This window comes from Dermochelys coriacea, chromosome 25, assembly GCF_009764565.3.
Source record: "Dermochelys coriacea isolate rDerCor1 chromosome 25, rDerCor1.pri.v4, whole genome shotgun sequence".
NCBI lineage: Eukaryota > Metazoa > Chordata > Testudines > Dermochelyidae > Dermochelys > Dermochelys coriacea.
Genome location: NC_050092.1, coordinates 13,800,065 through 13,824,008, shown reverse-complemented (window position 1 = coordinate 13,824,008; position 23,944 = coordinate 13,800,065). Strand labels below are relative to the sequence as shown.

Genomic DNA, 23,944 nt, shown 5'->3' with positions numbered 1-23,944 from the left:
AATTGATGGGCATGGCCAGCAGAATTGCCTCGGATGAATGTTTGATTGGGGAATTAATCAGAGAAATGAGGGGAACTACAGTCAGGGAAGCCTGGCCAATTCACTGTGCGAATAAACCTGTACCAGTGCGAAGGCAGGAGCTGAGAGCCTGAAGCAGGGGAGGGGACCCGAGGGGGGTCAGGGAGAGGATGTGGGGGGAGGAAGGGAGGGCAATTCAGCTCTTCAGAGGTGCCCCCCATGTTCCACCCAAACCCTCTGACTGCCTCCTGGGGGTTACGCTGAGAAAATCAGCCCTTTGGAAGCTCTGGTTCCCTCCCCTCTGTCTCTGGCCGAGCGATTGTCGCAGGCTCTGCCCGAACCCCGCATTCCCTGTGTCCTGTGCTGGCCTGGCTGGGGCGCTGGAGGCTCCTTCTATTGCCCAGCAGCCCCGCTGTGGCTGCACACCGGGCAGGAGTGTCAGAGATTGGCTCCCAAACAGAAGCACAAACCCCCCAACTGGGAGAAGGGCACCCATGGGCTAGCTCCTTGTGGGTGGAGTTGAATGGGGTGAGGGTTAGGGCACAGAAGGAACCAGCCCCTGCCCCCATGGGGAAATACACTAGCCCTGCTGGACTATGGGCTGCTGAGGGAGCCTGCCGGCCAGAGCCCCCCAACACCAGTCTGGAAATACAGCCGACCTATTTCATGCTGCAGCAGGGAACTGGAGACAGCTCCCTTCTGCAGCCCCTATAAATCGCCCGGCCGGCACCTTCGTCCGAATCCCCCTTGCATTGAGGAGCCTCAAGTGTCTGGACTAATGCTCTTAGCACCCAGCAGAGCCAGGCCAAGAGTGTTAAAGGGATTTAGGTACCTGAGATGTAGAGGGGGTGCATCTCAGGCACCTGTAGAAGTCCCACAAAGTGCCTACCTGCATTGTCAGACCCCTGAATCCCTTTACACACCTCCCATGGCTCGGTTCCCCACCTGTGCCATGGCTTTGCTCTGCGTGTGGTCACCCCTCCATTAACGACCCCAGATGGTGCAAGTCGCTGGGCCCAGCACCTCTCCCAGTGCCAGCTGCCTCTCACACTGTCCATTAGAGACTCAAACAGGAAACGGGCTCATTCTGGCATTCCTGTGCCCCCCCCCCCCCCACCCCACGCTCACTCACAAGGCTTTGGCTCCCCCACGCTCCTGCAACCCCATAAGGGGCCAGAGCCAAACGAGACCTCCAGGTCCCTGGGTTTCACCTGGCTCTGGGTCCAGGCCTGGTTCACAGGGGGGCTTCCCACCCTCGCTGGGTTAATCCCACTGAGGCCCTTTTAGCACACACCCAGTTCTCATCTCTGTGTCCGTTCGGGTCAGAGCAGCCCGTGTCAGCTCCTGCTCGTTCATCTCTTTGCAGTGGGTCAGCAGCCATCCCCGTCACAGAAGAAACCAGATGAGTTGAGTCCTGAAAAAACAGAGAGCAGCCTGGATCGTGGGCAGCCGGAGCAGGACCTGGATGGGTTGGAGCCGGCGGGGCCTGACCCTCTGGGCATTGACAACATCTTGGTGGAGCACGCCGAGGAGCAACTGCCTCTGGCGCAAAACGAGCTGATCCCCAAGGAGCGCAAGGACCCCAGTGTGTCCGGGGACTCCAGGGAGATCACCCGCGATCGCTACAGCCTGCAGCACAAGCTGCTGGGGCCAGTTCTGTCTGAGGACGAGCAGCTGCAGCTGGTGACGGCTGGCCCAGCTGGGAAAGACCCAGAGCCTCCCCAGGTGGGATCCGAGAGGGCAGCAGCCACGGTAGCTCCCGTTCTGGAAGGGGCCGGAGTTCTGGCTGAGACTGTGTCTCCGAAACCCTCTTCAGTCTCCTTTCCGGCTGGGCCGGGGGAAGATCAGTCTCTGAATATGGTCGACCAGGCACCAGTGCAAGGGGTGAGCAGCGACCAGGGAGCCCACGAGCCACTGGGCTTCACCACAGGTCACTGGGAGGAGACACCTGGCCCTAGCCAGTTGTCCTCTGTGGAAAGAGATGCCCCAGCCCTGGGGGAAACCACCGATGCCTTCCAGCCAACCTGGCATGGTGGCATCACACAGGGGCCCCTGTCAGCTGATCTGCAGCCACCTTCCCAAAGCCCTGCCCCAGAGCTTCCCCAGGAACATGCCGCTAGCACCGTGGCCCAGGATGACCTGGGGCTCTCATCTGCTGCCAACAAGCCTGAGCAGCTGAGTGCTGCCACTCTGGATGAACCCAGCCATCTGTCCCATGGCTCTGAATCCACCAAGCAGAGTGTCTCCTCGGGGCTGAATGGCCGGTACTTCCAGCTGCAGCGCGAGGGACAAGCCCAGGGCATGGACGGGAACGCTTTGGGGGGCGTCACACCCGCCCCTGGCATGGCGTGGGAGATGACAGGCCCAGCGGACAATGCTGTCGAGATCTTCCCTGCATCCAAGCCCACCGCCAAGGCCCATGCAAGGGACCGCGCCTACCCCTTCTCCAACGAAGTAGATGGGCAGGCCGAGGGGCAGGCCAGCCACAGTGAGTATCTCTGATTAACCGCTTTCTGAGGGGGGGGTGAAGTGAATTCTTTGCAGCTGCTGCAGCTTTATAATGCAGGACTGGCCATCTGCCCATGCGTTGGCCGGGGCAGCCCCCTGATCTGAGCAATTTGTATCTAGACAGAGAGAAGCGTTTCCCTCCCAGTTGTGCCAGTTTCACCCCATTCTGAGGACAGTCTCTTCCGCTTGTTACACCTGCAGTTCCACTGATGTCTGCAGGGCTATACCTAATCTGCCGTGGTCTGACTTCCTGTTCTATCATGGGAGCATCTACACTCCCAAGGATCGGGATCCCGTCATGCTGGGTGACTCATAGACCCCAGGCGAGATCTGGTGTCCATTGGCCCCGGCGCAGCGCAGACGCTGGCCGAGATCAGGGGCCCGTCGGGCCAGGCGCGGTGCAGACACTGGCCGAGATCAGGGGCCCGTTGGGCCAGGCGCGGGGCAGACAAGACCAGGTTCCTGTGAGGAGCTCAGGGAGATGGGGGGACAGTGAGCCAGAGAGCCTCAACAATACAACACCAGCCCCCCGCCTCACTCTGCCCCCTTCCTTCCTTATCCACAGACTCCCTCTCCCCGTGCAAGGGCACACCTCCCTTCCCCCCACCCCCTCCAGGGTGCTGCCCACCCCCTCTCATCTGCACTGAATTCATCACCTGTATGGAAACAACTCCCTTGTTCTCACTTCCCCCCCTCCCCATCCCCTGCTCCCAGGGACTGTTGGTGATCTGAGCCCTTTCTGCCCCCTTAGCCACCCCATTTCCCACAATTTCCCCTCCCTCACACATCTGAGGAAGCCTCCCCTGGACAAAGGGCCGTTCCCTCCCCCCGCCACCAGGAGAGAGAGCATCATGTGCAGCCCCCCATCACCTTGCAATTAACCAGGCCTTCAGAGTGGGGGAGCCTCCTCCCCGGATGCTGCCTGAGTCATGAGGAGCCAGTAGCCATGGCAACCTTGCCTAGCTGGGATCTGCTGCTGCGCATCACTAGAGGCCATTATAAGGCCCTATGATGATATAGCAGCGCAAAGCGCTCGTCACAGCCCAAGGAGAGGGGCCGGGGGGCTGGACGTCCATCCACTCAAAAGCACCTCTCCTCAGACCCTTGTGCACAGATGGTGCTTTCTGTCCCAGGATCCCCCTGCGCTGTATACCCACACCCTGCCCTGAGAGCTCCTGGCCCGTGACTGAGGAGCAGGGCAGAGCCAGGGCACATGGCCTGCATGGGTCCTGCTGTTGTCTGATTATTGTATTTAGAGGGGGGCTCCCAATGTAGCCGGTTGTGTGATCCACGCCCCCTCACTGCTGCCTTGCCCACGCCCCAGGGCCTTCTGCTAACCAACATCTCTGGCTTTTTGCAGAGCGAAGGGGATCCACCCACCAAGGGCACCCGCAGACGGAGACAGCCCCAGCACCCCCCTCACCATCCGCTCCCGACCAGAAAAAAAATCCGCAATGGACCCTCCGCCTGACACTGCCGCTCCCACAGCACAGCCGCTGGGCTCCCACTGACCAGCCCCCAGCCAGCAACAGTCCTTGGGCGGCGCGAGCGGCCAACACCATCGGGGTGGGAGAGTCACTGATGGGTACTCGGGGGGCGGCAGAGACAGCAGCCAGAACGGAGGAGGGAAGATGGGACTGGAGCTCTAAGAGCACCCCGATGCTGGCTGAGCCGACGCCAGCAGCCAGTGGGCTGTCTCTGCGCCCAGCTGGCACCCTGACCCCAGGAGACACTCTCAGTCCACTGGAGGAGGCCGCTCTCAACCCGCCGCTCCCCAGCTCCAGCGTCCGAGGCGACTACCCCCAGGCGGGAGGCCTGGGGCTGCCGTCCCCTGGGGAGGATGTGGAGGATTTCTCTGGGGAGGTCACCTCCAGTGAGGAGGGTGCCACCCCCATCCCGCTGCTACCTGCCCTTCCCAGGGCCCACCTGCATGCACTACTCCCCACCCACGCTGAGGATCTGGGGGCGCCTCCCTCCACCCATCCCCACCCCGGGGGCAGCGAAGGAAGTGGTGCTGCAGAATTCAGCTTCCCAGAGAGGAAGGGCAAAGCCGCGACCTTTACCGAGAGGTTCATTTCCTTGCCTGGTCGCACTGGCAGCCCACCAGCCAGCACTGAGAGCTCCGGCTCCAAGGATCCCAGGGAGAGAGCTGGCACGGATGCCCACAGGGCTCTGGGCTTGGAGTCTCTGGATGAACCCCCGGGCCTGGAGGAAACGCTGCCTGGCCCAGCCTGGGAGCTGAGAGACGAGCGTGCAGAGGATGGGCAGGCTGAGCTGCAAGGGGAAGGCGCGGTCACTCATCCCGCCGAGGAGATTCCAGCCCCAGCACCTGCCCGCTCTGACCCTTGGGTGGCACCAGCCGAGTTTCCAGCCAGGGACAGCGAACCGGCCAGCCGTGAATCTGCCACGCAGCCCAGCCCAGCCTGGGCAATGACAGCCAGCCAGCCACAGCCACGGGAGCTGGAGGGGGAAGGTGAGGACATGAACTTGGCTGCAGCACTGTCTGGGGATGGGTCAGCGGAGCACACTGTGGGTCCCCCAACACTCCCTTTTGGCACCACCCAGACCACGGCTCTGGACCCCTACAAGCCTGCAGGGACCAATTGGCCGGTGACCAGGAGGGGGCAGATGGCAGCAGGAGCCATCAGCCTCCTACAGCCATCGCTGACAATAACGGAGCCTGCCCACTCCTTCGCACCGGGTCCCACACTCCCTGGCACAGTTGCTAACCGAGCCCCTGTAGCAGGACCAGCCCAGGCTGCTGTCGCAATGACCAGGCTGCCAGGAGCCATGGGGCTCGAGAGCTCGCCCTCCGCACCGGCTGCTGCAAGACACACAGAGCCCAACGCAGAGGATGTCTTGGGGGAAGCCAAGAGGGAGGAGCCACCAACGCCATGGGGCTCTGCAGCTGGGCAGCCCCAGCTGGAACAAAGGACAAGAGTGAGCACCGGCCCTCAGGACCCCCTGCCCAGCTTGCCCACTGATTTATCCCCGCTGGTTCCCGGGTCCCGGGAGGAAGGCGTCCTGGAGCCCCCGTTGCACGCCAGCCAGGCCTTCAAGGTACCCAAGGCGGAGCTGGACAGATTCATTCTCCAGCCTGTGATTGACACGGCCCAAGAGGGCATCCTGGCCGAGGTCCCGGGGCTTTCGCTGGTGGACAGGGAGGCTGACAGCGGGAGTGGAGAGGAGCAAGTGCTGCCTTTTGCGGGGGAGGAGAGCTTGACCTGGATTGGGGAGAGCAAGGCCAGCACACTGGGTAAGTGACAGCCCTGTAGAGCCGGGAATGGGGTCAAGGCTGTGAGCAGAGCGGGGGTGGCACCTGCTGGAGCCAGGCAGAGCATGTGCAGGAGCCAAGTCCCGCAGAAGCCACTCTGTTCTGAGGTAGGAAGCAGTCTGCACATTGCAAGATGCCATTCTGTGTCCCCCGCACTTTTCTTCCCCTGCCTGCTGCTGCTCCTGATCCCAGGTTTCTGGGTAGCTGCATCCCACCCCTGCACTTCTCCTCCCTCCATCCCAGGGCCTGACTAAAAGCTTGATGAAGTCATGGGGGACGTCTGGGGATGCAGGATCCTGCCCTGGCAGAGGGCGAGATCCCCCATCTCTCTTGATTCACATGAAACAAGGAGCAAAATTATCCGTCTTAATTTCCTGGCTCTGCTTCCTGGGCAGCCACCCCAGTGCCCTGCGCAGAGGTTCTCCAAATGGGTCGGAATGCATTGAGCGGCCCCGCTGATGAATGCAACTCAGATACAATCAACTTGGCAAAAAATAGCCTCAGCTTCTCCTCCTCACTGGCAGGCTCCTGGCATGCTGGCTCCTCCAAGGGGGAAACACAGCAGAGAGTAGCCCAGCGAGCAAGTCTGCCCAGCTGCTAAAAATCAGGGTGCATTCAGAGAACAATGGAGAAAACAGTCGATAGACCCTATAGGCTCTAGGAATGGATAGATAGTTACTAGGATTTAAGGCGGTAGATAGCAGGGTGGTATGGGGATGGATAGATAGATAGATGACAGATAAAGGGGGTGTATCGGGATAGATAGATTAGATTAGGATTTTGGGAGAGAGAGACTAGACTCTAGGAATGGCGACAGATAGACACATATGGATATAGACAGATTGATTCAATGCTAAGGCCAGGGTTCAGGGGTCCTTATTTTATTAGCACCCATTTCCTCGGTGCTGAGTTTTATATAGAGCTCTCCTTCCAACTGCAATGGGGCTGCAGGCATAGCCTGGATTTCTCGACGTGCTCTGTGCTGTTAGAGCGAGCCGGAAACCCATGGTTTAAAATATTTAATATTTGCAGTTGCTAATAATAATAGCTAGAGAGGCAGCTCCTGGCAGGGAATATTTAAGCATCCAAGACTTTTAGTGTCTGGGAAAAAGACAACAAATATTTTTGAAGTTTGGAGCCACTGAGAGGCGGGAAAGTCAACGCAGTTAATATTCAGCAGTCTGAGGTCCCTGCGCTGCTGGTGAAATATGCGTCAGCGCTGGGAGCTGGAGCTGCGGCTGTGCTGAGCCCCTGCAAACAGCTCTCTGATGCCAAATGCGCTGTGGCCCCTCGGCAGGATCCTGACACGATCCTATGGTTTCTGGGACAATACAGACTCTGTCCTGTGGCTGGCTAATGCTGGGGGTGGGGCAGAGAAGCAGTCAGAGCTTCTCCCAATGGGGAGGTAGGTCAGACTGGGACTCATACCTGGAGCGATCCCCCAACCCTCCCCACTGCCCCGGCTCTTGACCTGACCCAGGTGGGTTTCTTTCCCCAGCGCTGAGTGGGGGTGGGTGGCTGGGTGGGGGCTGCAGCTTGGTTCTCGCTAGGCCTGAATGAACTGGCCTCTTAGTTACAAGAGCCAGCCAGAAATTTCCCATTGGAAAATGCTGATTCCATGAAATCAAAATGTTTTGCGGGAATGTAACAATTTCATCTAAATTTTCACCGGAAATTTTTCGTTTCCATTTGATCCTTCACTTTGATGTCAGTATGCTGCCCCATGCTAGCCCATAATGTCATCAATGAATAGTTCCAACAATACGTTCAAAATGTTTTTGGAATGTTTCATTTCATGAAAAATTCCCAGATTTTGACTTTTTTGTCACATTTTGGGGCAAAACCTGATTATGAACTGGTAGAATTTCCCACGGGCCAGGAGTTCCCCACGTTACAGCTCTGGCTATAACACTCAGTGTCCCTCCTTGCCGGCCTGTGGAGTGAGCCAGGCAGGTTCCATCCCCAAACTGCCCTCCCCCACCACCACCACACACACACCCGGTGTAGACCCACTTCCTGGCCTCTATCCCTTGCTCCCCCATCCTGGCGGCAGCTCCCTGGCCACGCTGTCCCAAATTGCAGAGACATCCCTGTGTGGAAGCTGGCCATGCTGTGGGGTTGCTGGGTGGTTTTTCAGCCGGGGACAGGTAGCCCTGGCTACTGTCCAGTCCTGAGTAACTTCTTCATCTTATCTGGGCTGGGTCTCCGGCAGTAGTGCAAGCAGCAGGGAGCGCCTCACCCTGGGTGGAGCCACCTGGTGCATGTGTATAAACCCCGATAGAGAAGCCCCAGGCATGTCCCCTCCCTCTGCAGGGGTTGCTTTGATCAGCCCCGCAGGGTGTTTTTGGTGGATCCCGGTGAGTGGTGCCTGGAGCCCAGCCCCAGAATGCTGCCTTCCATAGGTCTGGAATTTACCCGCCCATCCAAGGGCTTTGTTACAGCCTTGTGCTGCAGCCTCAGCATTCTCCGCACTGGCCTTACTGGTGTCAAGGTCCAGGGGACCCCCCACTACCCACAAATCCAAGCTGGCCACAGAACAGCACCTGGGAAAGGGGGGCTGTGCTCTCCTGCATACTGATGGGCAGGCCCGGACCCCCCTGCATCCCTGCTAATAGATCCCAGCGAGCCCAGGGCAAGATGTGAGATGATTTTAATAAGGTGCACTTGGGGCTCTGCTTTTGAACACATCTTCCTGGTAAAGCAGTTACAGCTCTGAGGGGAAGCTGCTTGGACAGGACGAGGTTTCACGGGGCCAAGACACTGCTCAGCCTGGAAAGGGATGTTCTTTCTTTCTTTCTTTCTTTCTTTCTTTCTTTCTTTCTTTCTTTCTTTCTCTCTTTCTCTCTTTCTCTCCTATGGTTAGCCCCCTATCACTGGGTCTTGGTGGATTTATAACAAGAGACACAAACACTCAAAGCGGAGCTGTTCTTCCTGCACCCGGCTCCAGCATGCCCACTCACCCTCCATCACCACCCGGGGTGCAGTACGCCTTCACCCACGTGCTCAGCACCCGCTTCACATGCATGCTTTCCTGGCCACTCTCCAGCAGCGTCTCTGCTCCGTTCCCATAGCTGGCGGGGACGGCACATCCCCCGCCACGCTGTGGGAGCTGGCAGCACTGATGCCTGCCGAGCAAACAAACCTCCGCAGGGCTCCTGGATTCTTTTTCCTGTCTCCAGCACATCTGCCTGCCCTGCTGCTGCGCCTGCCTGGTTGCTGGGGTTTGCTCCATCAGTGCTGGCCCCAGCTCTCCACCGTCCCAGCTACCACCAGGCACTGCTCTCCTCTGTTTCCCCTTCTGCTGGCTGGGGTGGGGAGGAGGAGAAGTGGGAAGCCCAGCACTCACGGGCAACCCTACAATAACAGACCAGTGTACACAGCCCAGCACTCACGGGCAACCCTACAATAACAAACCAGTGTACACAGCTCAGCACCCCCAGGCAGCCCTGCACTTATGAACTCAGGTGTGCAGTCTGGCACCCATGCAGAGCCCCGGCAGCTGCAAGCCAGGTATGCTGGGCAGCAGAAGGGTAGGAAACGAGGCTGCTCTACCATTAACCTGGAGGTTCACGAGCACCTGGTGACACTTGCTGTTGGGTCCCCAGGTCCTAATTAAGCCCTTCCTGGGACGGTGGGGCCAGCGCTGGAGCATAGCAATCAGCACTGAAGAACCAGCTGAGCCCAGCCGCAGCCTGGCAGGCATCACGCACTGGATGCAAATGACCCCAACATCCAGTCTCAATGACCCCAACATGGAAATGGGACCGAAGGGCCTCGTTTCCGTACGTGGCTCCCTGAGCTCAGACTGAGAAGCAGGCTGCGGGAGGGCGACGGCTCCAGCGGAAAAGGCCTGGGGGAATTTGGCGGCGTGCCAGTTGAGGCCTCTTTGCCCCTGCTCATTGCACCGCCCCATGCTGGCACCGAGCCCTCCACATGATCCTGTCAGTCCCCCACTAACCGCCAAGCCTTCCCTGCATCTCCCCTGCAGGGAAGATCCCGCCTCTGCCAGCTCTCGGCTGTGATGGAAATAGAGCCTGCTGGGCCCTGCACAATCAGCTGGGGCCTCAAGGGCTGAGAGTGGCTTGCCCTGGCCTAGCCTGTGCAGCTGTTCCCAGGATTGGCTGTGAACTCGTTCCGTCCCTGGTCAGGCCCAGCTCCTGCGCTGGACACAGCGCCCCACGGAGCCATAGTTAATCAGCTTGAAAAATAAGATGGCTGCAGACGTAGCTCCCGGGAGACACAATCAAAGGCTAGGGGGCATCATTAGTATCTGCATTATACCCCTTCGGGGTCACCTGCTGGCATCTAAATCAAAGGGAGCCACTTTCTTCCATCTTGGGGAGAGACAGAAAGATGAGAATCTAACAAAGAGATTAGATTAGATTAGATTAGATTAGATTAGATAGAGGGGGTGGATAGGGATAGATAGATAGAAGGGGTGGATGGGGATAGATAGATTAGATAGAGGGGGTGGATGGTGATAGATAGATTAAATTAGATAGAGGGGGTGGCTGGGGACAGATAGATAGAAGGGGTGTACGAGGATAGATAGATTAGATTAGATAGATGTGTGTTATATTGTGGCAAGGAGTTTCACAGGTTAATGATGAATGTGTAATGGAGTATTTCCTCATATTGGTTTTAAATTTGCCACCTCTCGTTTGAATTCATACAGAACTAGGTACCATGGATGGAAGGAAGTAGGGGGAAAGAGAGAGATTCTGTTCTTGCAGTGCTGCGCCTTTAATATTCCTGTAGGAAGAATGTGCCTGTTTTACAGGAACTCGTGATTACCCATGCTGAGCTCTTGCAAAAATCTGGCCCCAATTCTAGGCGTTGTGTCCTTGAAAACCCAACCTTTAGCAGGGGGCTCTGGAGGCAGCCGTGGGAAGCAGGGGACTCCAAGGTACAACCCCACTCTGGGGACCCCGAGCACATGCTTGGGTTGCGAGCCTCTGTGGCAGCGTCTTCCCTGCTGTTGTTACCCGTGCTGGTGGATTAAAGCAAGTGGGGGGATTCCTACCCACGCTACCAACACACCGTCATTTGCTGTGTAGATGCACCCGACAGGGAGTGGAGCCACAGCTGGCGTAGCTGATGGCCCAAGCAATAGCGCACAGCACGGCAAAGCTGCCTGGAGGAGCCATCTTCCGCCGTTCAGCTCATCCAGTCGCTCTCCTGCTGCCGGGGGCTCTCACGGTGCGCATTGCAAAGCTCCTGACAGAGAGCTCAGTTGCTGTTTTGCCTGCTGTGTCCCCTCTGCTCACTGAGCGCTGCTGTGTAGATAAATGGAGCGAGATTCCTCCACTTCAGCCAGCAGAGGAGTCCACTCGCCTATCTCAGACTTTGCAGGGCTGCTGGCGTTCGGGTGTGCGCCTCATTGCCATGCGAGGGCTGCCTGCTGGTTCCCCCAGAGACTGTTTGAAGTCAGTCAGAACTAATTATAAAAAGAAAGAATTAGATTCCGACTCGAGCCAGCTGGCAGGTGCCTGAGCTGCAAGTCTTTTGCATATTTTAACGCTGCGTTTGGGTGCCAGGCGTGCATGACGGGTCCCGCACGCGGGCCCAAAATAAAACCGGGAGAAAAATCCCAGTTTGCAGAGATCAAGAGCACAGAATCTGTCTCGTCTTAACAGCTAGACGTGTACCAGGACCAGAAGGAGAGAGAGGGCCAGGGAGCTGTGCTTTCATTTGGGGAGCAGAGCGGATGGGCCTGGGTGTGAGCAGATGGCCACGTGCAAGCACATTACCATAGTGTGCAAATGTGGCTCTCACCTGGATTTCGCTCAGGGCCCCGTTCCCATGGAAGCCCTGCTGCAGGGGCAGAGCTGCGTGGGGTTCAAATGCTGAACCAGGCTGGAAGCAGGGAGAGGGAGATGGCAAAGAATTGTGGGACGGCACTGAAGGACTAGCAGCACTGAGTTGGCTCAGACCTGTATCCATGCTGCAGAGCAGTGACGACAGCCGCTCCAGTGTGGGTTTAGACTGTGCCCCGTCGGCCGGCCGGCTTTGTGCAAAGCACCCCTGTGCTTGAGCCAGAGGCCTTTGGGTGTGGCTGGGACTCGGGTTAGGGGCAGCATTCGCAGGAGAACCAGAGAAAACTGAAGTGCAGACAAGCCCTGGGTCTTTCGCTCTGAAAGGGGGTGTCACAGAGCAACCCCCTGGTTGGTATCTGGTGGGTGCGGGAAGGAACCGCTAGTGCTCATGACTGCAGCAGAGATGCAGGAAGGCTGCCCAGTGGAGCTGGAGAGCAAACTCTGCTTCTGAGGAGCCCACACAGATTACTGATGGCCCATGTGTGACGTGATCTCCGTGGGTCCTGGGGGCCTGAGGGAGGCTGGGGAAGGGGGGAGCCTGAGCAGTGGGTCTTGGGTCACTGCCTCAGCGCCCGTCTCCAAAGGGCCCCATGCCCATGTGCCCATGCCTTATGCTCGTGTCTTGCAGCTCAGGCTAATCCCTGCGAGACTAACCCCTGCCTGCATGGCGGGACCTGCCAGGCCAACGGAACCGTCTACAGCTGCAGCTGCGACCAGGGCTTCACTGGGGAGAACTGCGAAATAGGTGAGTGGCCTCTGCCCAACCACGGCCCTGCCCTGCAGAGTCAGGAGGGGCTAAGAACAGCCGCCCGGCCAATCACAGGTGGGGCAGGGGTCTGGGCACCGAGTCGCCAGTTCAAATCCAGCCAAGAGCAGGTGTGGCACTTGATGGCTGTTGCCTGGTCTCTGCAAAGGTGCCATGCTGGAGACGGGAGTGCAGGTGCCCATGGGCACTGATTGACTCCTGGCTGGCAGATGCAGCAAGGATGGAGTGAGCCACGGAGGCTGAGCCCTCCTCTGGGAAAAGGTGGGTGCAGAGCTCAGTCTGCTGCTCCCCCTGCCCGGGTGGGGATCTCAATCTCCAGCCAGGTTGCGGACACCTGCTAATCCCTTCATCGGTGAGAGGGAGCTCCAGGCCCTGTCCTTTAAAGCACCTTTTATTTCATGCTCCTCGTTTTCGCAATGTCACGTCCCACCCACACCCCCCCAATTCCCGGCACACCCGCCTGGCCTGGCCCCTCAGTGCCTCTCTGCCGGCATTGGTGGCAGCTGCACTGCTCACGCAGCCGGCACCTGCAGGCAGAGGCTGGTAAATGTCATGTTACAGGTGGCACTGGTTGGCAGCCGGCCCTTCGTTCACGGCCAGTCCAGTTCCCAAGGTGAGACTGCAGCACGGCTCTGCCAGCTGGCTGCAGGGCCACCCTCCCGCCTGTACCTCCACCCCACCCAGCTTTCCCTGGCCACGCTGCTCAAGAGAGACCCCGGGATGCCAGCTCCCCACCTGCGGCCAGAGGCCAGGGGAGCTGTAGGGAGCAGATCGTCTCAGCCTGTGTTACCGTCCCGGTTACACGAAGGGTCTGTCTGCACTGCAGTCACCGGGGGTGATCGCAGCTTGTGTAGACATCCCTGAGCTGGCTTTAATTGAACAGGCTCAGGTGCTGGACCAGTGAAGCACGGGCTGCGGCACGAATGAGCCACCCGCGTCATAACCCCGTGTTCCCGGCAAGCTTGTACAGTCTGTGCTGAGCTGGGACCTGAGGTATCTAGATTAAAGCTAGCATGGGTCCATTTACACCAGCCGCAGTCACACCCTGTGACTGGAGTGCAGACATACCCTCTGGCCGCATAAACGGGTTCTCTGAGCATCCCCCCCACAGCACAGGGGGCCTCTCCAGCTGATGTGGAGCTGGCTTAAGGTCCCTGCACCCACCCTGCTCCTCATCCTGGTCCCTAATGGGGAGATGGGGGTTGTGACTGGAGCTCACTGTGCTATGTCTATTCTTACTTTCCAGCACCTGTAGGGGGCAGTAGGGAGAGGAGCATAATTTCGAGACACCCTGAAGTGGCTCTAATTTACACTGGGACCTGGCCAAGGCCATGCATGGACCTAAATTACAGGGAGCACATTGGTTGTGTGAAGCTCCTATCTCATCTCCAAGTGCAGGGACGAGGGATCTGAGAGCGGAGCCCAGCCAAACCAGCCGGGTGCATTTCACTCCCTGGTTTGCCCCCCGTAACAGGAGGTGGCTGTGGTTGGGTTTCACCGTCCCAGAGAGACGTTAGCGTCCGTTTTCTTATAAAATCATTCTGGCGGTTCTGAGGGCTGGAGGAAGCCATCCTGGGAACGTTTCTGCCCCAGGAGAAAAGGAAAACCCCTGGCTAAAAACGAAGGCTAATCCAGGGCTGGGTGTATCTCGAAAGGCCATTCCATCCTAGATTTGTTACTGTCATCAGTGTTCCTTTCAGGGTGGTGCTAGGAGCCCCGGGCCCATAGAGCTGGGGGATGCATGGACAGGGAATGAGGCAGGCAGTCCCTGTCCTGGACAGCTGGGCCTCAGGAAGGATGGAAGCAGCTTGAAGACATTTCATGCTCCCTGCCCTGCTGTTTTGTGTCCGTCCCTTGTATCAGGGCTCGGCACACGAGGATGTAGGGGCTGCAAGCTGCTCATTAGAAACCTCTCTGATCCAGTGGACCCCCCACCTTGGGTGTGTTGCTGGCGATCCAGCTGTGAGCTGAATCCCGCTGCCTCGGTGGCGCGAAGAGCTGGCACCGTTCCCAGCGAGGGGGCAGGGAGTGTTAATGGTTGGCTAGGATGATCTCGCCCCCCTAAATCACACCACGCCTGTGCCATGATGAAGCACCGCAGGCTCCAGACTATTATCACAGCGCTGGGGCCGCCACACTCGCTGATTTCAAATTGGCTGGGAAGCTGGCAAGGGAACAGCACCTTGCTGATTCCTCTTTAATCCTCTCCTCTAATAATCTCCTCCCCACCTGCCCCCAATCTCCTTGTGCTTCCCCCTGGGCAGCACTCCCAGGGTGTACAGTGGGATATGGGGGAGCCCCAACCTCCACCCAGGGGGGACCCTAGGGAGGGGAAGATCTTGCTTTCCAAGCGGATTCATTTCCCTGCAGGGACCTGCCTGCTGCAGCTGTTTCTCTCACAGTACAAGCTAGAGGCCCTGTTGTGCAGGGTGCTGCACGAACCCAACATGAGAGACGGCCCCGGACAGACAGAGGGAGAATCCTTATTGCCCAGCAAGGAACTGAGGCTCTGAGAGACAGAGTGATGTGGGCCCAACGGAGTCTGTGGCAGAAGCAGCTCTCCGGGGTCCCCCTGCGGTGCCTTTCTCCAAGGTCAGGGGCTGCTGGAGGAGACACTGGCTCCTGACTATGCGCAAGGGCTGCCATGAGGAACCCATTGCGTCTCCCACAAAGGACTGGGCCCTGCCCGTCTGCCGTGCTTCGCAGGCCAGTCCAGGGCCTGGGGCAGCCGGCACTGGAATATCAGGCTTAAAACCAGAGAGGCTGAGATACGCTTGGGGAGAAAAAACCTTTCCAGAGCTGGGTAATAACATTTAAGCAGCTTCGATTTCCCTGTTGCAGCTCAGTAAGCGGTAACGAACCGCTCAGCGCCTTCCCAGATGGGATCAGTGCCTCCTGCATGGGGACAGGCTCTGGCCTACTGCACACATGCCAGCTGGCTGTTGTGGGGGGCTCACCGGGCCCCCACTGCTGTGGCAGCTGAGCACTGTGCACACTGTGGTGGATTTCTCCTCACCCGCCCCAGGAGGCAAGGCAGGGAGATTAGCTCATTTACAGATGGGGAGCTGATGTCCAGAGGGACTAAGGAACTTGTCCAAGGACACATGGTGAGTTTGTAGCAGAGCGCAGCACTGACCCCAGGTCTCCTGAGATAAAGCCCTAACCTCTGGACCATCCTTCCATTGAGCTCCCACTGGGGTAGAGGGTCATAGCATCCACCTTATGACCCAGCTCCAGCAGTGACCAAGCCCCTGAACCAAAGCCCACTGAAGCCAATGGGAGCCTTTCCATGAGCTCCAGTGGGTTAGGATCAGGCCTCAGGAGCCTGCGTGATGGCAGGGGGTTTGGAGCAGACAGGTATCTGCATCCCGCCGGAGAATTACCCCAGAATGGCTGGGGAGCATGTCCAGGAAGCGGGACTGGAAATCTCGACAGCACGGGCCATCTCCAACACTTTCTGCAGCATCAGCTGCCGAGAGGCCTGGCCATCCCACCAGGGAGCCCCAGCCCAGCCCTGGTCCACACAGATGTCTGCCCCTTGGGTGCTCTCCAGAGTCTCCCATCATTGGTCCCGCCCGGGTGCCCCCTGGCCAGCTGCCCGCACTGCCCAGCCCTTGGCACCAGCGCTGGGCCAGGTGTCAGAACTGAAAGCGTCAGCCTGATAATTCATTAGCCACAGATAAATCAGCTCCAATTAGCATTATTGAGTGGGGCAGCCGTGGCTGAGCGGCCTCAGCTGCGATGGCAGACGCACTCCATCCTTGTCCGGGAGAATCCGATACCCCATTAGTGAAGTCATCAGCCCAGTGGCACGTGGCACACTCAGCCCCGGGCCTCCTGGGGCTAAGCAGCCACCTCACCCCACTTCTGGGATCCCTTGGGGCGGCTGCCTGGGGAGGGATCAGCCTGCCCCACCCCACTGCGCGGGAGGGATGTCTCTGTTTTCATCATGCTCTGGGCCTAAAGTAGCTTCCTCCAGCGGGGTTTCCCCATCGGCAGACACCAGCTTGGTTCCATCTCACTGCTGAGGCCCAGTGGGACCTACAGCAACAGGAGAGGCCTCCAAGGGCTGCGGGTCCAGATCAAGGTGCATGGGAACTGTGTGGGAACCCCAGGGGCATTGTGGGTCTGGATTGTGGCACATGGACAGAGCAGGGGGCAGGACTGGCTGGCCGGGCACTGTGGGTCTGGACCGTGGCACATGGAAAGAGCAGGGAGGGCAGGGCTGGAAGGCAGGGGCGTTGTGGGTCTGGATTGAGGGCCATCAGCTGCAAGGTGTGCACTGTTGGCTGCTTGTCTTTCACTTCCATCTGCACTGAACCCCCCGCCCAGAACCACCAGTTGCTCAGGAGCTGGTGCCCTGTGGTGGCCTTTGCTCTCGCCGAGAGGGGACTGGGGAGTGCTGTGTGTGTGCGCTGGGGGTCACCCAGGGATTCTGCTTCTTCCTGGGCTGCGTGGGCGATGGCTGCTGCTGCCCTTTGCCTTCTCTGGCACTCGTTCTCTATCCCAAACCATCTCCCCACCCCCCCATTGCCCAAGTGACCAGCTGCAAAAATACAGCCACGGGGAGGGAGAGGAGCAGCGGTAACAACAGCCTGGGGCCCGCCCCAGAGTCCTGCTCTTGTGTCTGTGACTCGGCCATGTTAGTCTCCCAGCCGGGATGGGGCCGATGAGCCAGCAGCCGGCGATATTAAGGCAGGGTAGCGTGGGGCACTTGTCCCAGCTGCCAAGCTGCTCCACGGAGATCCAGCCACTCTTGCCCATCAGCCCGGCTGATTTCCTCTGAGTTTAATCTCTTAGGATGCAGACAGCTGTGCCTTTCCCTGCCTGAAAGAGACAACGTCAGTTCAATCCCCTCTGATCAATCATTTTGCTAGCCCTGGCCCTGGCTCCTGGTTGTCTGTTTATCTCCATCCCTAGATCATAGTGTGTTTATCTATCCATCCAGCCCTCGATCCTGGTCTCTCTCTCTCACCGTGGTTTCTCTAAGGTGCCCATCACCATGGCGTCAAACCACCAATGACAGCACCAGTTCCTCAGCGCATCAAGAGATGGCTGCCCTCGTTTGTTGGAAAGGCGTTGTGATGCCCGAAATCGCTAAACTGTGGCCCTGGTGTATCCCGTCTGTGGGCAGCTGGAGGCTGCAACAGGCTGAGAACCGAGCTCCCCACTCCCATGCCTCATAGCCTGGCTGCACGTACGACCCGTGAGCTGCCTCAGCTGGCATCCAACTGGGCACCTTGGGGTTCCTTGCCCAGCTGCAGAGGAGGGATCTGCTGGTCCCTGGCTCCGAGGGATTCCCCCGCCCGGGCGCGTGGCTGGCTGGTTCTTGCCCACATGCTCAGGGTCTACCCGGTCACTGGGTGTGGAGTCAGGCTGGACTTTTCCCCAGGTCAGACAGACAGGGAGTTGGGCGGGGAGCTTCCACCTTCCTCTGCAACATGGAGTGCAGTCTGGGTGTGTCTCACTTAACCATTTCCCTGGCATTGTGGGGAACTTGGGTCCCTCCAGTTCTCTGCCTGTGGCACATCAGAGCCTAGTCTCCTGGGGGCTGTGACATTTTGGTCTCATGTCAGTTGTTGGGGTTAGTGGGGGGGAGCAGGTTGGGGGAGGTGGCCTGCAACGTACAGCAGGTCCCTTTAAATTCTGTCTATCTATGACTACGGACCCTCCAGATCCTTGTATAGAGCAGCTCGTTTTCCATAAAGCAAACCCAACAGGCAGCCTTCCCTGGCATAACCATGGTCCCCCCGGCGGCGAGCTAGGAACAGATCTGCAGCTGACCAGGCCATGCTTTCTCTGGGATGGCCAGGGTGTTGGGAGCAGGAGTCAGTGGCTGGGGTGTTGATGGTTGGTTTGTTCCTAAAGCCCCTGATACCAGTGTATCAAGAAGCGTTTCCAGCAGCAGCCCAGAGCCACATCCTCCCCAGTCCTGCTGCAGGTGACGTCCAACATCCCAGGCTTCCTTGGCAGCTGCTCTGGGGTGCTGTGGCCCTGCCTTCCATCCATCCCCCAGTCCCTTGCTGCCAGAGCAGGATGGGCTATCGCAGGGCTGGCTCAGGCCAGTGGGAGAGGGGAGTGGCCGTTGGCACCTGGTCAGGGAGAGCCACGCCCAAGTGTCAGGGCCCGGGGACAGACTCAGGGGCATGGGTACGATCTGCAGGCATCTGCCTGGGCTGCGGGCAGGGGGGAGAATCAACGGTGGCCCCAGGAGTGTGTGTGTCACTGGGGTGGAATGGGCTGGAGAGTAGGAGGTCTCTGAGCCAGAGGGGAGGCCACTGCTGGGGGGCCCCAAAGGAAGCATGTACCCCAGGGACAGTGACCCCACCCAATGGGTCCCGACAGGTCTTCCCCAGCTCTGGTTTCCACGATGTGGGAGGGAGCTGCAGGAAACCCTCACCCACGAAAATAAAGGAGGGCAGGGGCCAAGCCCCAGGGGCACAGGGCCCGATCCTGGGGGCCACAGCACCACGTCCTGTCAGCAGGAGCTTGTTAAGCCCTTTTATCTCCCCAGAGAAGCTGTGTCAAATTGCATCCCAGCTGCTGGCACATACCCGCCCCCAGAACCAGTTCCTCGCCCAGGCAGCTCCCCCAGCGAGGGCCATGGCTTTAACGCCCACGCCGTCAGCCTCAGCGTGTCAGTTAGAGCAAGCATGTATGTGTGTACACGTGTGTGGAAGTGCGTGTGTGTGTGTGTGCATCCCCAACGCAGACACTGCCTGGGAGGGCCTATCACTGCTGGGCCCTGAGCCGTCGTGTGCCTCTCGTGGCAGATATTGACGACTGCCTGTCCAGCCCGTGTCAGAACGGAGGCACCTGCATCGACGATATAAACTCCTTCGTCTGCCTCTGCCTGCCCAGCTATGGGGAGAGCCTGTGCGAGAAAGGTAAGAACCGAGGCATCCCATGGCCTGGCCTGCAGGGTGATCTTGGGAACACGCTTAGCAACATGGCCCTTTAACAACCCTAGACTGGATGGAGTTAAATCAGAGACAGCCCCGGGGAGGGAAGTTCCACATCAGGTCTCGATCCGGGATCAGGATCTGGGGTTTTGCTTTGGGGGCAGTCTGAGTGGGGCTCTCTGTGGGCTGGAAACCTGGGACCTGTTTGTAGGTTGGCCTCACAACTGCGAAGTTTGGAGATAGGAGGAGGGGATCCCGAATCTTGTCGCTCAGGTTCCATAGTGATGAGTGCAGGATAGAAAGACAGACAGACAGACAGATGGACAGCTTGATGCCCTAGGATCTAGGGAGGGAGAGCGAGCCAGAGATTGATCAGGATGTTGGGAATTGGGCGGGGGCGTTGGGAATGAAAGCATGGCTAGACAGACAGACCAGGATCTAGGAGTTGGATAGATGAGACTCTAGGATGGACACAGACAGACGGAAGCGCCTGACGGAGCAGCCAGGTGAAACTTACTTTCAAGTGGAGCCTTGCAGCCCAACCCAACCTCAATAGGACATGGGTCCGAGTGTCGGGTTTGGGTCACTTAGGTCTAAGACCAGCCAGACCCCTTGAGCCAGGCCGTCTCTAATAACTCCTCCTGGCAGGGGGTTGCAGCTCCTCCCAGGCGCTTCCCCTTCGCTGAGTGCTGGGCATGTTGCAAAGTGAGTGAGGCCAAGGGGTTGCACACCCCTCGCTCCACAGCGTTCACAGCACAGCTCAGCACGAGAGGGTCGGGTCTCAGACCTGCCATTCCACGGGCAGGAGACAGCCAGGGACGGATCGCAGATGCAGAGCAGGGGGAGTAGGGAGTCCCCACTAGGCTGAGGCGTCGGTGCTGACACGGGTTCAGGGGAGATGTTGGGTCGGTTCTGAAAATGTCTCAATGCCCTCGGGTCAGGTTCCGCTCGGCTCGGGGCCAGGTTGGTCTTTAAAATTAGGCTGGAGCAGACCTCTAGTTTCAAGTGAATTTCTGGGTGATTTGGGGTTCATCCCAAACTGTTGGTCCATGTGCGATTCAGAGCTTGCACTTCCCCAGCATCAGCCCTGCCCCACCTGCCCTGGCAGCCCCAGACCAGAACTGAGGAAAGAAACCTCCCTGCAGCAACATCCCACCTGGCACCAGCCACAAGGCCCCGGCCTCGTCTCACATGCTGTCATCCTGGCTGCCAGAGACAAGGACTCTTTTAATAAGATCGTGTGAGCAAAGCCCCAGCTCTGAGGCCAGGGAATGAGCCATCTGCTCCCCTCTGGGAGTGGAACTGTGTCAGCGGCACGCTCCATACCACTGAGCAGCGGAGCGCAATGGGGAATGGGGCTTTGCCTGCCTTCCCAGCTCATTCGCTCGGCGCTCTGGGGAAAATCCACCCGCCGCTGCCGAGCGTTTATCAGACCTGGGCTCTGCTGGCTGGCAACTTCCATGCCGCAAGCGCCGGTGCTGTGCAGACACTGGGGCTTCATGTCACAGCTCATTTCCCCTGAGTGAGAGAGGAGGAAAGCGAGTCATAGGGCAGGCCAGGCACTGCCCCAGCACCACCCACCCAGTCAGAGCTGGGCATAGAACCCAGGAGTCCTTCCTCCAATGCCCTGACCTGGAGACTGGCACCGATGCGGGGGTGCTGACCGCATTTGCTAACCTATTCCATTTCTCCCCGCTTGGCGGCAGACACGGAAGGATGCGATCATGGCTGGCACAAGTTCCAGGGCCACTGCTACCGCTACTTTGCGCACCGGCGCTCCTGGGAGGACGCAGAGCGGGACTGCCGCCAGCGCGCCGGCCACCTGGCCAGCATCCACTCGCCAGAGGAGCACGGCTTCATTAACAGTAGGGCGGGTGCTTCCCTTCTCCTGTAGCTTGACGTAGGCCGGGAGGGCGGCGGGGCGGAGCCCGGCTTCAATGCAAGGTTAGAGGGTCGGTTAGAGGGTGGTGTCCCAGTGTGGATGCAGTTACACTGGTATAAAGGCGCCTTGTCCTGGTCTAGCACATTCACCTTCCCGCACAGGATTACACTGGTATAAACCCCGTCCCCCCAGTATAGCTGTGTTCATGCTAAGGAGAGTTGCACTGCGTTCATGAGATCACTGTAGGGAAATATACAGGATCCTCTCCCAGGCTAGTTAGAGCAGCTCAACTCTGTAGTGGGGCCATGTGCTGAGGGATGCAGGGTTAAGCATTGTAGAAAGCCTCTGAGCCTTCACCGCCTATGCGGGCGCCAGGCCCTCGAATCCCAGCAATGCCCGGAGCACAAGCCTTGTGAGTGGTATTCATAGGGCGCTGGTTCACAGGGAATCAGAAACCACGCCCGATGCAGTGGGGCCATTGCAATTTTGAGGAAATGATTCTAGTCGTGCGTGGAAACCTCAAACTGATTCCCAAGGCCAGAAGGGACCAGTCTGACCAGTCTAGTCAGGACTGGGACTTGGGAGACCTAGATTCACCCCCTGGCTCTGCCACTGCCCTGCTGGGTGACCCTGGGCAAATCACACATGGCCGCTCCGTGCCTCAGTTTCTATCAAATGGGGATAAGGATCCTGACCTCTTTGTAAAGCGCACTGGGATCTGCTGCTCAAAGCGCTGCAGACGAGCGGAGTTTTGTGATGATCTAGCCTGGCCTCCTGCAAGGCACAGGCCAGAGAATCTCACTCTTGCATGAGTTGAGGAACATGTGGCTGAGACGCCCACTCTTGATGTAAAGACTCCTAGAGATGGAGAATTTACCACCTCCCCCGTGGAGCTGTTCCCATGGTTAATTACCCTTGCTGGTAAAATGTGCCTCTTATCTCAAGTCTGACTTCAGCTCCCAGCTCTTGTGTCATGTCCCACTTTTGTCTGTGAAATGAAAGCACTCCCTTCTCTCAAGAGCTTCTCCCTTTTGAATGGGGAATACTCCGAAATGCATGTTTTCCTGCCCACCGGGGGTGGGTTACACAGCCAGATGTGGGAGGGGGCACTGGAACTAGGGTTGCTGGAACTAGGGGTGCTGGAGGCACAGCAGAACCCCCTGGCTTGAAGTGGTTTCCATCATATACAGGGTTTACAGTCTTGTTCAATGACCCTCTCCCCTCCCCCACACTATACACATTGTTCCAATTCCCCTGGTTACATGATGTCAGAAATCGGCAGTAGCTCTGGTGCATCGCACAACGTGCCTTGATCTACGGTCACTACTGCCCTGGCATGAAATAATGGACAGAACGAGGCGGGTGATATAAAAATGGGGAGGAAAAAACAGAAATTCTAAAGCAAAAAGTTTGTTTTGAAACAAAATTGGGGAATTTTTCCGACACAAAACCTGGCCAGCGGACGCCTCGGGGGAGATTTCCAGCCCCCTCAGGTTTGTTCTGATTCGCCAAGTGCTGAGTCTCCCGTGCGAGAGAAGCTCCATGTTCGGACATGCTCTGGCTGGGAGAGGCCGTTCTCTGCCGGGAGTTTATTGGGCCAAGAGCCAAAGAGGTGCTGTGGGGGCCTGGCCAGCTCGGGGGCTCGTCATGGAAATGCAGCATCCCGCCTGTTGCTGGGGCTGGAGGGAAGTGGCGTGGGGCAGCACGGCCAGGATATGTTGCTTTCTGATGGGTGGCTCAGGGATCTGTGTGGAGTGAATTTGCTGGGCCTCAGAGCACACACACCATAAAGCCTTCATCCTCATTGGGACCAATTGTGCCATCTCAGTGCCCTGCTCCCCCCTAGAGCGGGTCCCGCTCGGTCCAGCACATGGGCACGGGGTTGCCCCGTTTCCTGTGCCTGCAGCTAGACAGAAGACTTCGTTCTCCAGTGGCTCCAATCCAGCCTCCTGCACAAACCCTTTTGGTTTGGCCAAGCTCCTGGTGCCTCTTCCTCCACTCAGCCCCTCCCCTGCACACACGCCTCCCGCAGGTCTCAGCAGGCCCCAGCTCTCTTCCAGTCCCTGTTGCTGAGCTGGCGCCCATCCAACCTCTTCCCCCGCCCAGTGCACCTGCCAGCTGAGAGCCCAGGGTCAAATAACCATCCGCGGAGCCATCCCTGCACCGATTTGCAGGCAGGGGCATCTGTTCAATGCTGCTTCTTTACTTGGGCCATTTACCCGGTCAGTGGAGCGGGTGCTGCAGAGGGGACCCAGCCACACTGGGAAATGAAGGTTGGCTTCTTTATTTTTTATTTTTTGCTCAGTCTCTGCTCTGCCTTTTCCATCCACCGCTGTGCAGTCGGGAAAGGCCTGCACGGGGCATGGGCTGCCGTGTCCGAGGCCCGTCCTGCCACTCGGAATTGGCTGGTCTCACATCATGCTAGGTACTGAGCTGAGCACTGGCATCAATGGGAAATCAGGGCACTCAGCCCCTCCTATGGGGTGCTCAGTTTCTTGCAGGATTGGCCCCACTATGAACAGATGACCCTGAACAACAAAACCAGTTCCAAGTCTCTCTCTTGGGTCTTGTACAGCCCCATCGCTGGGGCACTGAAGGGTTCCATAGTATCTGAGCACTGACAGTGCAGGTCAGTTCTCTGTCCGCTGATTCTTCCTCGACCCAACAAAACCGGCACGAGGGACCCCCCTGCCAATGGGCAGCACCCCATCTCCAGCAGCCTCTGCAAAGGATCCAGTGGGAGGGTGGGAGTTGTTGTGGGGAGGGATGACAAAGAGG

The 23,944-nt window shown here is 58.4% G+C and overlaps 1 protein-coding gene across 6 annotated transcripts in view; it reads left to right on the top strand.

Moving 5' to 3' along the window:
* The window catches only part of NCAN (neurocan), an 86,822-nt gene that overhangs the window by 54,484 nt on the left and 8,394 nt on the right, over positions 1 to 23,944 (top strand). For all 6 annotated transcript variants that reach the window (XM_038384317.2, XM_038384320.2, XM_043502678.1 and 3 more), the window contains exons 7-11: positions 1,385 to 2,506; positions 3,887 to 5,782; positions 12,245 to 12,361; positions 19,156 to 19,269; positions 20,991 to 21,149. In XM_038384317.2, the coding sequence (XP_038240245.1) occupies positions 1,385 to 2,506; positions 3,887 to 5,782; positions 12,245 to 12,361; positions 19,156 to 19,269; positions 20,991 to 21,149 (3,408 nt within the window). The remainder of the gene's footprint in view (positions 1 to 1,384; positions 2,507 to 3,886; positions 5,783 to 12,244; positions 12,362 to 19,155; positions 19,270 to 20,990; positions 21,150 to 23,944) is intronic.